The 15,855-nt window shown below is 47.5% G+C and overlaps 1 protein-coding gene across 2 annotated transcripts in view; it reads left to right on the plus strand.

Annotated features, from left to right (window-relative positions):
- RRN3 (RNA polymerase I transcription factor RRN3) overlaps positions 1 to 15,855 on the plus strand; it is a 423,539-nt gene that overhangs the window by 147,021 nt on the left and 260,663 nt on the right. For both annotated transcript variants that reach the window (XM_078663171.1, XM_078663172.1), the window contains exons 9-10: positions 14,731 to 14,829; positions 15,259 to 15,357. In XM_078663171.1, the coding sequence (XP_078519297.1) occupies positions 14,731 to 14,829; positions 15,259 to 15,357 (198 nt within the window). The remainder of the gene's footprint in view (positions 1 to 14,730; positions 14,830 to 15,258; positions 15,358 to 15,855) is intronic.

The following is a 15,855-nucleotide window of genomic DNA, read 5'->3' on the forward strand; positions in this document are numbered from 1 at the left end:
ATTATTCACTTAACAGTAAACCCCAAAACCCACAAATCCCACTGGGACTGAGATCCCAGTCAACTCCATTAATAGTGAGGGTGCCAAAACAAGTACTCTTAATAGTCTTAGTGCAATTTCAAGATGCTGTGAAGAGCTCAGATGCTCTTGACTCTTTTACTGGAGTATGATACCCTGGCCTAACTGTAAAGATGCATCTTGTCCAGAGTTATTGCAGGGGGTACTGAATGGAAGATTTTGAGAGTATCCACAGCAAAGTTCACTTGAGTACCTTACTTAAAGGGTCCGTGGCCAGGTGTGGTCAAGATTTTCTGTTGGAGGGGGAAGTCAAGGGGCCAGAGGCACACTTGACCATATGTCGTGACTAGTGATCATTGGGGACAGCAGAAGTTTAGAATGGAGAGACTTTTAGGTTATCGTGCAGGTGTACAGATAGAATGGCCTGCATCCATGAGCCGTTACCTACTGCCAGTCTCCCACTACTCTGATATTTCATAGCGGTTGTCTCAAGTGTCACACCTCTCGTGTTAGCCTAATGCTGTGTAGAAAATTCCCCTACTTTACAATAAGGTTTGAGATTCATCTCTACTTTTGGATAATCTTAACTTGCAGTGTGTTTTTTAAATGTGCTCTTTTTTTAGAGATTACATGTAACCAATTGGAGAGAAGCCACGAATATCGCCCACCGAGGCCATAATGTGCCCAATCTCGATTGATAGACGCAGCCTCCATTCTTGACACTGCTGGGTAGACTCAGCTACATGCTTCGTGCTACCAGTTTGCGCAACTTCCTCTCTATTTGGGAGATTCCCACAGCACATCATCACTAGTTGAGTTTGCTATTATAGAGACCCCACTCTATTAGAAGCTTCTTCTTCAGTAGCTCAGCGGACCCCAGCCCAGGGCAGACCTCAGCAGGGCAGCTGGTACCAGAACAGTGATATTGTGCCAGGCGATCCATGGCACACTGCTGCTGTGCTTCAGACGCATGATGTTTACTTTCCTGAGACCTAGTTTTGCTTAGTAACTTGCTCCTGCCTACCCTCAGCTATGACTCTGTGTTCTATGATGGTTCTCTGTGGTAAGCATTGCTCCATGATGCAGACGAAAGGGTGGTGGAGTGGTGTTGGGAAAGGGACAACGCAATGGAGAATGTGGATTCAGACAGTAAATTGATGAACAGGCACCAGCATTGACTCACTGGGTAGCTTTAAGTTTAGAGCGTTGTGTAGGAAGCTTTATATAATATACGAAAAATAGGTATATTGTGTAGAGAGTCCAGGTATCCCTTATGAGTGGACAGGGCTTGCTTTAACAGTCCCAAGGTGCTCCTTTTGTGGTAGTGTGGTCGAGCTGCGATAGGCTTATGGAGGAGGAGTTTTAGACATTTGTTGTATACATACACACAGTCAATAAATGATACACATACACTCAATAAGGAGATCCTCACCGATCTAGAAAATGAACACATTTTTATATAATTTTAGGTACCAAGAACTTCGTTATTGGGTAAGTACTTTTTAAGTAGCAGTTTTAAGAAAATAGGTACATACACTTATATTGTCTTGCATGCTATAATGTTGTCATGTAAGGAAAAACAAACATACTGCTTATGGGTACTTAGCAGAGACTTATAGGACCGATTTTCAGAATTTAAGGTAAGTATAGTGCATGGTCCAAGGCAGCATCAAAAGGTCACCTCTGTAGGTTCTGGGGCGTCCGGGTGCAGAGGTGCTTTTCGACATAGGGTGTCCCTTTGGTTTCAGTGGTAGGCAGTCCTGAGAAAAGAGTCTGCAAGTAGGGACTGGAGGGCCAGTCCGGCTGAACCAACAGGGGGGCTCTAGTCTCGAGGGTCTTTGGCACACAGAGCCATTGTCGGTCCACAGCAACTCATGCTAGGGTCGCGTGTGCAGTGGGGCTTTGTTCGGTGAGGTCGCTTTGTAAATACTTCTTGCAGTTTGAGGAAGCCTGCAGAAAGAAGCTGTAGGCAGCAACTGGGGATCCAGTTTTGCCAAACCCCAGGAGGTGTTTGAGGCTGGAGGGTCTCAGGACCTTATTTGCACCATTGGGTCACTTTGACTTGGGCTGGGGGGCACAGGTGCAGTGGTGCTTTCTGGTGTCGGGTTTTCCACAGTCCAGGACTCTCGCAGTTCTTTTATGGGTTCCTGCAGGATACAGGGGAGCAGCTCTGCTACTCCACAAGAAATCATAGTTGTTTCTTGAAGTGCTGGCAGACCTTCCAGGATTTTGGAGGCAGAGCAGCTGCAGGACGAGTTGTCTTTGGTGCAATTGTCAGGGACAGCAGGTAGGCCGGCAGGGTTTGCTCCAAGTCAGTTGCTGCTCCTCAGTTCTTGCTCTTCGCAACTTTTCGGTGTCCTCCTTAGGTCGACAGATTCTGCTTTCCTAGTGCCCCAAGTACTAGATATAGGGGTGTTAAGGGGAGTGAAGGTGGTAGCCAATGGGTTACTTACCCTTGGGGTCACTGCAACCCCTTCATGACCACTCCTGTGGGAAATGGGTATAACCCTTTTCCAGAGTTCCAAATTCTGCCATCACCAACATGGCAGAATTTCCCTAAAGGCAGGCACTTCCGGCAGCTCACCTTAGGGGTGTGTCTGGCCTGGTAGTACACCAAGCCTTCCTAATATCTAATTCCCTGCCTGCCCTGGTGCCAAAACGGCCCAGGGCAGGGGGTTGGCATTTCCCCCTGTCTGGGAAGCCGTGGTCCCATATCAGAGGTGGAAGAGGCCATTGAATCCTCCTACCTTGATATGCTTATTACTTAGCCATCCTGCTTGGAGGAGGTGACAACACCTCCTGCCAGAGCACCCATTGTTTCTGCCCTCAGAGAGCGATGTGTTTGCAGGCATGTCACACAGGGATGTGTGCCATGCCATGTTTTCACTTTTATTTGCACCAAAACATGCAGCCTGCAATTGAAGTCTGCTTGAGTTGGGTGAGAGGTCCCTTAAGGTGGCAAAATAGATGCCGCAGCCCTTAGGGACCCACTTTAGTACTCATGCCCTGGGTATTTGCAGTACCATTTATTATGGACTTACAGGAGTGCTAAAGCTATAGCCAATTGTGGGAACAATGGTACAGTTTTTAGTGAGAGATCTGGCACTGGGGACCTTGATATCAGGAACCCAGTGCACTTCTATCAAAATTGCTCAGGTACCAGGCAAAAAGTGAGTAGGGTAGGGTGTCCATGTCAACCCCCCCCCCCAACGAAAGAGAATGAGACTAACCTTACCCAAGAGAGTTTTCATCCTCTAAGTGGAAAAACCTGGAAAGGCCATCTACATTGGCATGGCAAGTCCAAGGTCTATGTTCCACTGTAACGACCATACCCTGAAGTGAGATGGACCATCTCAACAGAGTGGGGTTTTCTTTTCATTTGCATCAGCCACCTGAGAGGCCTGTGGTCAGTTTTGACAAGGAAGTGAGTACCAAAAAGGTATGGTTTCAACGTCTTCAGGAACAGCAAAGGCCTCTTTCTCAATGGCACACCAACATTGTGCTCTGGGGAGTAACCTCCTGCTAATGAAAGCAACAGACTGGTCATGGCCATCATGGGTCTGGGAAAGGACCGCTCCAATCCCATGTTCAGAGGCATCATCCGCACTATGAACTGCTTTGAATAATCTGGAGCTTTAATAATGGGTGCTGCGCACATTGCTTCTTTCAGGATGTCAAAAGCCTTTTGACCACTCACTGTCCAGTTTATCTTCTTAGGCATCTTCTTGGAGGTAAGTTCTTTGAGGGGTGCCACAATGGTGCTGTACCACTTCACAATCCTTCTGTAGTACCCAGTTAAGCCAAGGAATGCCCTGACTTGGGTCTGGGTTGTTGGAGCTTTCCCAGTCCGGAATTGTGTGGATCTAGGGCTGTAAAGGTTAAACTTGACCCCCACTTACGAGGTGGCCCAAGCATAAAACTGTGCCCTGTCTTATCTGGCTCTTTCTTACCTTGATAGTGAGGCCCGATGCTTGCAGAGTCTTCAGGACCTTCCCAAGGTGGATCAGGTGAACGTGCCAAATGGAAATCTAAACAGCAATATTGTCTAGATATGCTGCACTAAAAGTGTCCAGCCCAGCAAGGACTTTATTCACCAATATGTGGAAGATGACCGGGAAATTCTTTAATCCAAAGGGCATAACAGTGAACTGATGAGACCCATCTGGGTTTGAGAAAACTGGCTTTTGTTTTGATCCCAGGGTCAGACCAATTTGCCAGTACCCTGGTGTTAAATCAAATGTACTAAGAAATGTGGCTGCCCCCAGTCTCTCAATAAGCTCATCAGCTTTAAGAATTGAATATTCATCTGTCTTGGTTACTTAATTGAGGCCCCTACAGTCCACACACATCCTCAACTTTGTTTTTCTACCCTTTGAATGAGGTTTGGGACTAATAGAACTTGGCTGGCCCAGGGGCTCTCAGAGGGGTCAGTGACTCCCAATTCCAGCATCTTGCTGACTTGAGCGCTGACGCTCTCCTTAACTGTCTATATATTTTGTTTTTGACAGGTGCACTGTCATCAGTGTCCACATCATGAGTACACCAGTTTTTCTGACCAGGGGTCAAGGAAAAGAGCTTAGAATAGTGCTGCAAGACTTGCTTGCAATCAGTCTACTGTTGGGCAGAGAGGGTGTCTGAAAAGATAACTCCATCTGCTGACCCCTCTTTTGTAGGAGCGGTTAGGGAGAGGTTGACCATGAGCGTAGTCACATCAGCCCTGTCATAGAAAGGCTTTAGGCTGTTAACATGAATGACCATGTGAGGGCTCCTACTAGTGCCTAGGTATACCAGATAGGTGACCTCCATTTTCTTTTCAAGGATAGGGTAGGGTCCACTCCACTTGTCCTGGAGAGCCCTAGGTTCCACAGGCTCCAAAACCCATACCTTCTTCCCTGGTTGGAACTCCAACAGCACAGCCTTTTGGTCATATGAGAGCTTCTGCAGCTCTTGGATTGCCTCAAGGGTTGTGGATACGTTACTCATGTACTCTGCCATCATTGAACACAGGCTAAGCACATAGTCCACAAAGTCTTGTTTAAGCACTTTGAGAGGTCTCTCCCAGCCTTCCTAAATTAGACACAGTGGTCCCCTTACAGGATGCCCAAACAGAAGTTCAGAGGGGGGAAAACCCTACACCCTTATGAGCTACTTTTCTGTAAGTGAAAAGCAGGCATGGCAAAAGGGCATCCCTTCTCCTGAGTTTTTCAGGGAGTCCCATCAACATGCCTTTCATGGTTATGTTGAATCCCTTAAGTAAATTATTTGTTTGTGGGTGATATGGGGTAGTGAACTAGGAAGTCACACATTATTCATTCCACTTAACCTTTAGGTAGCCAGACATGAAGTTACTACCTCTGTCTGACACCACCTCCTTAGGGAAACACACTCTTCTAAAAATACTTAAGAGGGCTCTATCAACTGCAGGAGCTGTGACAGTACCAGTATGAATCTGTTCCCCGAAGCTTTTGGAGGGTCCAGGGGGCCAACAACTCTAACCCATACCCTTTCAAAAGGCAACCCCAACCACTGGAAGTGGAATTAAGGGGGCCATTGGGTGGTTACCACTTGCTTGTCAGGTAACACACACAGGAGTTACAAAACTCCTTCCCCTTCTGGGGCATGTTTGGCCAGTAGAAATGGCTGACTAACATGCCCCAAGTTGTGCTCATGCCAAGATGCCCAGCCAGAGAATGTCATGGGCCAATGAGAGTAAAAACTCTGTACTACTGAGCAACTACCACTCTCCTAGTGGCACCAGGTTTGGAGTCTCTGGCTTTAGTTTTAGTGTACAGGAGCCCCCTCCCAATAGGTCATGTGGGAGCCACTTGTTGGAGGCTGCCTCAGTATATAGTGTCCACCTATGGTAAAGCACTGTGTACTGAGTCCAGCCAACCCTTAGTGATAGTGTTTAGGTCCCTGAAAATCGGAGCTCTCAGAGGGTAGCCATGAAGAGCAGCTAAGGCTTATTCAGGCGGGTGTAAAGCGGGTGCATTTTACACTATAGTCCGTAAGAAAGATTTTCACACAAGAAAGAACCACACAAGAGTTTAGAAAACGACTTTAGCGTTTATTACACAACACTAAGAACTAACTTGGTATATCTCCGGGTAGGAGATATAAAATGCACAACAGAAATACTTCAATAACAGGTAATAAACATAGAAAAACACATGGGGCTCTTTTGGGGGAGGGCAAACCATACACTAAGAAAGCGGTATAAAGAGCAAGTACGAAAACGAGACTGATGCCCAAGGATGGAGAAGCCCAGTGTAAGTAAGGAAAGTAGCTACGGACCCCAAAGCGACCGGGTGCAGAGAGGTTACTCCGGGTCAAATGTCTGTAGGATAACACAGGGTAAGTTGCGGTTGGTATTTTCTTGTTTCAGGACCCTTCCGAAAGGACCCCGAGGACACTGTTAGAAGGGCGTCCCCCGACGGTCCGGATTTGCTCTCCGGACCGCTCAGTGACCCACCCCCCTCCTCAGAATACAGCCGAGTCTAAGATCGTACACACTGAACGCAAACCACACTTATGAACGGCCACCACACCGTGGATCTCAATAAGCAAGTTCTTTATCAACAGTAAAGATTTAGGCACCTGGCACACGTATTTACAAGCGATCGAGGGATCGGAAAGTCTCAGTGGTAAGGAATAGGGACGCGGGACAGTCTCAATGTAGGCCAGTACGAAGCGTACCCTGCGCACAGCTCTCAATCCTCGAGCCGGGGGATATGGAAGGTGGAGGTCGTACTGGCTATCCTACTCACTGCTCCTCGAGCCAGGGCGTGTTGGTAGCGTCGATGGTCCAGCCGGACCAGAGTTCTCCTTGAGCCGCGACGAGGTCAGCAGGGCTCGATCCGGAGTGAACAGAGTGTCTGTCAGTTCTTGAGGAGCCGCGACAGCGTCAGCAGGGCTCAGTGTGTTCAGCGAATGTCCTTATCGATCACGGATGAGCCGCGACGAGGTCAGCAGGGCTCCAAGGTTCCAGTTCCTTCTTCACTTGGATGAGCCGCGACAGCGTCCGCAGGGCTCAGGATGTTCGACGAATGTTCTTAGAGTTCAAGGATGAGCCGCGACAGCGTCAGCAGGGCTCCGAGGTTCCAGTTTCTTCTTCACGAGGGTGAGCCGTGATCAGATCAGCAGGGCTCTCTTGTCCAGGATACAACTGCCCGCTAGTTCTTGGGCGGGCCTTGATATAGTCCAGTGGCCCTTTGATGTCCGGACCCTCGCAGGCGGAGATCTCATGCCTCGGGGCTGGTCGTCGGAGTGTTCCGTCGGCTGGCCCTTTGATCCTTTAGCAGATGCGTCCAGCGATTCCCAGACGCCCAGCAGGGTCTGGAGCCAGCTCTCGGGGAGGCCAGAGGTGCGATCGAAACCAGCCCACAGGGGAAGGCCAGAGGTGTGAGAGAAACCAGTCACCCAGGGGAGGCCGGGGGTGCAATCAAAACTCCTTAGTCTTATCTCACTCAGGGAGCCCTCTACCCCCCAGCCGGGCATGGCGCGTCTGAAGCCTAAGTTTCGCTGGGGCCGGGGTCAGGCAAGGCCTAGGGAGTCAGGGACCTCGGGAAGGGTAATGGCGGCCGGGGGCCCTGTGGGGTGATGCAGTTTCTGGACGCCCGGTGCTGGGAAGGGGGGGTGGCAGAATGCGGGGGTGGTCGTCCGTTGGCAGGGTCGTGCAGGGAGCGGGGCGGACTGGGGACGGGACGACCAGGGGTTTCGGGGTGCTGAGGAACGGGGGGAACCACGCCACGAGGCCAGGTCCAACAGACACCAATTGGATCAAGGGAGGCTGGAGAGCCACCACACCCGTGGATGCCATGATACCTACACCAGGGAGCCCAGGTGCATAGGGTGAAGTGGTGTCGTAACCTCCCGTAGACGCCAATAAGAGGATCTTTGAAGTCCGGTGACTATAGCGACTCGTGGACCAGGACGGTGGAACCCAAACATAGATTCTGGACGAGAAGTACCTGAAAGCAGAGGGAACAGAGTCCAAACCACCCAGAGGTGTCCAGGAGATGCAGAAGCACAATGCCACCCCTTGTCAGAGGTACCTCCTGTAGCAAGGCAGTCTTGATGAAGCTGCTGTGGAGCCTAGGCGGTGATGCAGGAGCACAGGAGCTGTACACAAGCCATCCCACGACCGATGAAGAATGCAGGAAGGTCAGTGGCCGGCAGGACCACCAACAAGCCCTGGTAACCGCAACAGTTGAGTCAAAGGAAACAATGATTGAATGCAGACCAGCAAGGTCTGTGGATCTTACCCAACAAGGGTAAGTCAGGTCCGGCCCTCAGCACGCAGGAGAGCCACCAGGAATCGTTGGAGCCCCCTTGAGGACTCTGTCAGCAGGCACAGGAAATCGCAGTGAAGCCGCAGCAGCCCACAGAAGATGGAGGCATACAGTGCAGAGGAGGATGCAGGTAGACTGCCGTTCTTGGAGCTGTGCGATGCCTCGGCTTCTTGGAGCTGAAAGGTCTTTCGTGAAAAGTAAAGAAGCCTTGGCAACAGGAAACCGACTCAGTGCCCAGGGAGGTGATTCAGGTCGGCTGGAGAGGGATTAGAGTCGTCCACATATCAGGGAAGACTGGTCAGGCTTCTGGGCTGCCAACAAACCACCACCTGTGTTGCAGAACCGGGAGATGTCCGTGGGACAATAAGATCAGAAAACCGGTTGTTGCCGTACAGGTGCCTGCGGATGCAGGGAGGGGACTCCTTCACTCCAGGGGTGATTCCTTCTTGCTTGTATTCATGCAGAGTCCTTGCTGACTCAGAGGATGCACGGCCACAGAGTTGCGAAAACTTGGAAGAGCGTAGAGACGAAGTTGCAGCAGGAATCGTCCCACCAAGAGCAGTCTTGTCTTTGATCCTGGCTCGATCCAGCAGCAGAGTTCCAGTATCCAACAGCAGAAGAGTCTTTAGATGAACTTCTGAAGATAGGCGGTTAGTTCTTGAGGATGATGTCCGGACGAATCTAAGGACCTACCATCAGGGGAAATCTTGGGGCCCAAGTCAACTTGGGCCCCTTCAAAGCAAAAACCACCCTGGTTACCAAGGGAGTCCCTCAGGGTTCCTGTCTTCGCCCCACCCTTTTCAATATTTATATCGCTCCATTAGCTGCTCTGCTTAGAGAGATTGGGTTTATCCCATTCTCCTACGCAGATGATACACAGCTGCTTCTTGCTTATGATACTAATGCCCCCAATATCCGTGAAATATTTTCGGAAGGCATGCTCAAAATCAAGGCATGGATGAACCGAAATTTCCTTCAGGTTAATACAACTAAAACGGAAATCATGCTGTTTACGGAGGCAATCACCAGCTGGTCCCCGAGCTGGTGGCCGGAAGTACTAGGTGCGGCTCCAACCCCCAAACCAGTTGTAAAAAACTTAGGGATTCTTGTTGATAACAAGTTAAACATGGAGGAACACATAGCATCTACGAGACGATCCTGCTTCCATGCCCTCAGCCTCTTACGGAAAGTCTTTCACTTCCTACCTCTCACTACCCGTAAGACCCTGGTACATGCACTAGTTCTAAGCCGGCTGGACTTTAGTAATGCACTTCTCATCTCGGCTACAGATTCTGCCCTGCAGGCCTTGCAGGTGATCCAGAACACAGCAGCCCGATTGGTTACCAATGCTCCTTGCTGCACCCCCTCCCTACCCCTTCTTCACAAATTACACTGGCTCCCGGTCCGCAAACGAATTCATTTTAAAATCTACTGCCAAGTCTTCAATAGTCTCCATCAGCTCGGTCCGTCATACTTATCTAACAAACTGACAGTATACACGCCTTTGCGCAAGCTTCGCTCGGAAGGCAAAGGCCTCCTAGTTATCCCCCGCTTCAAGAAAACCAAATGGGGAGGTAGAGCCTTCTCTCATCTTGCGCCTAAATTATGGAACCAACTCCCTGAGCCGCTGCGATTAATTCATAATTACCTCAGCTTCAGGAAGTAGTTGAAGACATTTTTGTTCTGAGACAATCGACTTTACCTTACCAGTCTTCAGTGCGGAGATACCCCATGTGGGGCGATTCATGCGCTTTACAAATGAGCAAAATAAATAAATAAAGTAACACAAAAAGAGAGAAGGATTTAATCTGCGGTGACCCAACTATCTGCTGAGGTCAGGGACGCTACTACGCTGGCCTAACTAGTCAGATGCTCCCAAGGGCCAAGTTTCAACATGGAGGAATCAAGTGGCCACCTGGAGGAGCTGGACAGGGGGGTGGACCCTCCCCTGTCCTTTGTATAGTTTTGGTGAGACAAGGGCTCCTGAACTGGGCCAAACAAGTGTATTCAAGGTGGGCACCAAATATGCCCTTCAATTCACTCTGGTGGCACTCAGAAGCACCCCCACCCTACCTAGTTAAGCTCATCAGCAGGGGTGCAGAACACTGTCTAGGGTCTGCAGCATGATTCCAACATGTTTGATACCAAACATGTCCAAGTTTGGAGCAGCCATTATATAGTTGGACATCTTGACTTGCCAGTGCCCACTACACATTAAAATGGCTGCCCGGACTTACTAAGCTCAGTGAATGGAGTTCGGGGTTTGTAGGGCTACCTCTGCTTGTGCAGGGGTACCCACACACTTGGAAACATGCACACTGCCCTTCGACTTAAGGGCCTACCTTAGGGGTGACCTAGGTTTAAAGTGCAGTGACCGGGATATAAGGAAAACCTTGTATCTAACGTGAAAGGTGCATGCACCATTTCACGCAGACTGTGATAGCAGCCCTGCAGACACAGTTTGCAAGGGCTTCCATGGGTGGTATAACAGATGCTGCAGCTCATAGGAGGCTCCTGCTCTTCCAATGCCCTAGGTACCTCAGTACCATATACTAGGGACTTACAGTGGTACCCCAGTATGCCAATAGTGGAGTGTACAAAGTACTTACCATCAAATTCAGAGGAGAGAGCACTGCCACTGGGTTCCTGGTTAGCAGGATCCCAGTGAACTACAGTCAAAACACACTGACTTCAGGTAAACAGTGGTGTATCTATGCCAGAAGGATCCTACTTTCATACACCACTGACATCTCCTTTTTCTCAGGCTTTCAAGAATAGGACAGGTCCTCTGACCTTGGCACATCCTAGAGGGTGCCCCTGAACCTAGGATCTCTGCCAGGTGAGGCCCAAGTTCCTGGGGTTCAGTTCCCTCTGGGGCTGACCGGCATGGTCCCCGAGGGAAGGGGACCTGAGCTAGTGGCTGTTCAATAGCTGACTTCCCCGACTTCCTACCTTTTTTCTCTTGGAGGGTTGGATCACTCTTTCACACCTATTTTTTACCCTGGGCTTTGCTTTGCGCTCTGGTTTTTTTGCACACCCATTCAGGCATTCAGGGATTCCCATCATGGCTGCACCTCAGCCCATGCTGAGGACTCTAGAACATTCCCTTACATACATTCAACAGGAAATGAAGAGGACACTGCCATTTTATTCTGGCGAGTAACCCTTATGGACACTATAGCCATGGAATGAGCCTTGGCCACATTATTCGCATTGGTGTCTGGATAAGTTTGTCAATTCAGGTACTGTTCTGGAAATACCAGTTTTTTAGTCACCAGGGCAACACTTGCACCTTTATCTCTCAGTGCTTCCACTCTAACCCCATTAATGTGTGGCTGTTGTCTGTACTTCTCCAAGTTACTGGGCCAGACAGCCAGGGTAGCTACATCCACCCCCTCTGTAAGACTTTTTGGACACCCTAGTCTTGACCCAATGGACATCCTTCTTTCTAAGTTCTTGGGGGGGGGGGGGGGGGGGGTCTCTGTCTATCTACCTATCTATCTATTAAATCAACTGTGTTCGAGTAAGACGAGTTCCTCCTGAGGGCAGACACTTAACAGATGCTCTCTCATGATAAGATTATAAACGTTATCATAGTCTTGCACCTTGTTACCTTCTAACCAGCCACCTAGTATTTTGACTGTGAAGTCAAGAAAATCTACCCAGGTCTAACTTGAGGTTTTGCGATTTTTCCTGACTCTGATCCTGTACTCCTCAGTGGTGAGTCCAAACCCCTCAATCAAGGTATCTTTCATGAGGTCATAGGACTTCGACTCCTGGCACTGGTTAAGACTGATGCTATCCCTACACTTTCCTGAAAACTGCTCCCAGAGTAGAGAGCCCCAATACTTCTGGCTGAGTCTCCTCATCTTACAAACCCTCCTTTAAAAAAATACAGCTGAGGTGTTGGAACTTCCTTTCCCCTCGGTGGAGTATACCCCAGACATCCTTACAAATGTGCTGGAGGCAGCTCCCACTACGGTGGAGGAGCTGCTTCCGTTCATTAAGGCCTTGGTTGTGGTGGCAAATCCCACATGATGTACTACAGTGAACTGGAACATAGCACATCGCTATCAACAGCCCCTTGTAGACCCTGCCTTTCAACCCCTTCATCTGAGAGCCTAGTCTAGTGTAGGACTCTGACATCTCCAGGCTGAACTCGGGAGATCTTCTGACCCACCCTGCAGACAGAGTGTCATAAAGCTGGAAGGAGTGGGTACGAGAGCCTTCTCTGCTGGGAGTTTGGCGCGAAGCGCTCTTAATCCAGATTTCTTGTTGGAACGCTCCCACTAACTGTGAGATATGGCAACTATGGTAGTTCCTGATTTACCAGGCCACATGTTGAACCATTTTGCTGAGGCAGTGAGCAGTGGGCAGGATCATATCATCACAATGGGCATAGACATGGCAGACAGTGTCACAAGAACGATTAGCCATCTGTGGCTTTGAGATGGAACTCATTACTGTACTGCCCAGGGTTTCTCCGCTGATGTGCAAAACACCCTGATGGACATGCAAGGTTTTTTATTTTGCCACAAAGCATAGGTGGCCTATGCATGTTTTAAAAAGTATAGCGTCATAGCACGACCTCTGTGCTTCAACAGATTTTCACTCTGGGGTTCAACAGATTTTCACCTCTTTAAGGATTAAAGGCCAAGCAGCTTCAGTTGGCCCAGGTTGGTGCATAGCAGTCCATCCCTGTCTCGGGGCATATAAAGGCAAAGGCCATGGTCACCAGGTACAGTCCTCCTCCTCCTGCCCTTCCCCACACCACCGTGGAGGTGTTGGGGGCAGTTATTTTGCTGTGAATGAGCATGTGTTGCCGATGAGGACGGGGTATCCTTTTTTTGTTTTCTTTCTTTTTTTCTTTTTTCTTTTAACAGGCTGTTTTTTCATACTAGTGGGTTCTGCGGATTATGGAAAAGGGTGATTCCCTACCTTGGCCCCAGACACCCCTCCCCCCCCTCAAACACAGTAGTTCCCTTATCTCGAAGAAAACACCTATGGAATTGATTCTACAGCAGAATCCATAGATACTCATCATCTTGTTATACTTTTCCAAACTTCTCAACCCATTCCTCCCTTACACATCCTTCAGCTCATGGTCGTTTTAACCAAGTCACCCTGGTTCTTTGCATCCAAAACACTTCCCTCCATACATGAGGAGGGACATCCTGATGCCAGTCAGCTGCCACCCCAACATGAATTACTGCACCTATGGATAGGTTACCCCTTTGCAATACTTGGCTCCTGCTTCTGAGTAACCAAGAGCAAAGAAATCTGGCAAATTGTCAAACAATTTGAAAAAAGACTATCTTATTTATATGCATTTTAACTGATTCTCTATGTTTCTCACTCTCACCAACCTCTTTAAAACATTCTCTATGATATATTATTTACCACCACAGTTTGAAATTATGAATTCTTCTCATATTACTGCTTCATAGATAAGGTGGTATAAGCACTTTGTAAAATCACGAAACTTTCTTTATCCTTTACAAACAGAACTTTGCTCAGTATAAATTATGTAGATGATGCATTTATCAATCATGCACAGCCTGCTAATGTCAAACAGTGGTGACCCTCTTTATGCCCACAGGTAACATAGTCTTTTGTGCAACTTTGAACCCTGCTTACTAGATTCCAGCAGGTTTTCATTGAAGTAACTGGCCCTCAGACATTTTAATTGCTTCTTGACTATTAAAAGTCATGCCACCAAACCACTCCCCTTACTTCTAACAGCTTAGCCCTTTTGATCACTCATGATGGTCCACTCTATCACCAAATCTTTCGAAAATCCAAACCTCCCATTTTAGATTTTCTTACGGTTGCATTTCATTTTCTGTTTTTTAATTGTATATGTGAACTATGAATTCTCTTGGCCTTGGTTAAAGATTGGATAAGACATGTCAGTTCAGGCAGTCTCTTATTTTCTTCCGCTCTTGGATGTAAGAGCTTTGGCTAAAACATTTTCCTGCCACAATAGAATTGTTTATCAAAGGCTAAGTCAACCTCTGATGCAAATACCTGTGGCCAGAAGACTTGGGCATCTGCTATTTCTTGTTCCACTCTTAAGTAGTTTGTTTTCCTTAAGGACTCGCAACTCTGCTTGGTCCTCAAATTGTAGTAGTTTCCAGTTCTTATTTTTATGTAACATCTGAAAATGATTTTTCTAATTTGTGCAGTCTCTAATGGGTCCTGTTGTATTCCTTGTCCTTAACAGTTCTAAATGGACCTTGGGGACTATCTAAATCTATCTGTCTCTGTCGACCTACCTATCTATCTATGAAATCAACTGTGTTCGAGTAAGACGAGTTCCTCCTGAGGGCAGACATAACAATAGTAATATTGCTTTACAAAGCACGTTTAGTATTGTTTTATGCATTTGTGCAAATTACATGTTGGTATTGGTTCCTTGCAGGAGTGTTATGTGCATAACTTGTTGCGAATCGCAGTGTATTTCCCGACACTGAGGTTGGAAATTTTGGAGCTTATAGTTGAACGACTGCTAAAGATAGATGTAAGTAATCTGCAAACCTATAAGGCAAGCTTTTTTTATGTTTGTGCTTAGAAGCTTTGTGTTGGTGGATAGAACAATGCATACTGCTTTATCTGTAAATAAAAGCAATTAACTTACAGGATAGGATATTCCTAAATAAATGATAATCAAAAAATATCTCTGCAACCAAACTATCGCCTGGTTGATGTCCATATACACATATGCGTGTGTGTTATTTTATTTATTCTTGTTAGAATTAAAAAGTACTGTGGACTCAGCCCCTTAGAAGTAGAACTTTAAATGCTACTAATTAAAAATCCTCTGACAAAAGAGCTTTGCTGTTTGCTGAAATCAGTCTGACTGTTTTTGAATAATTGAATAATACATTAACAGTGCTTGGCAATTAAATGAATTAGTTCAATCTTGGTTTCTATACGTTTTCATTCTCAGGTTAGTGCATCTCGCCAGGAAATTGAAGAAGCTGAAGAAACTGCTCAGCACGATGATAGTAAAACAAACAGTGAAACAGAGGAAGGACTTTTCAATATGGTGAGATCATTCATATACATATTTAACATTTTTAGTGTCATATACTAGTTGGCGTTTTTAATGCACCTCATTCAAGGGAGCAAGGGTACATTGTGAGAATGCAGAATGTTTGGGTTTTCGCTGCACTCTGTCCTCTCAGCATTGTCTTGCAGGGATATTGATTTACAGGCCACCAGGCTCATCTAGCAATTTTTTAAGATCCCTACAAGATTGTATTTCATCGCTAGCTTTAAAGTATCAATATCTGCTGATATTAGGGGACTTGAATCTGCATATGGATAAACCTTCAGACCCTCAGGTGGTTGCTCTGGTGGATATTATGGTGGCATGCAGGCTTATACCCCATATTAAGGTACCTACACACAGGCTGGGCCATGCACTGGACCATGTCTTCTGTAACATGAAGTTGAGCACTGACTCTCCGATTCCGATCATTTGGTCAGATAATTTCTTAATTCCATTCTGGATACCAATTATAGGGAAGAGTGAACATTAAGA

This window comes from Lissotriton helveticus, chromosome 10 (genome assembly GCF_964261635.1).
Source record: "Lissotriton helveticus chromosome 10, aLisHel1.1, whole genome shotgun sequence".
NCBI lineage: Eukaryota > Metazoa > Chordata > Amphibia > Caudata > Salamandridae > Lissotriton > Lissotriton helveticus.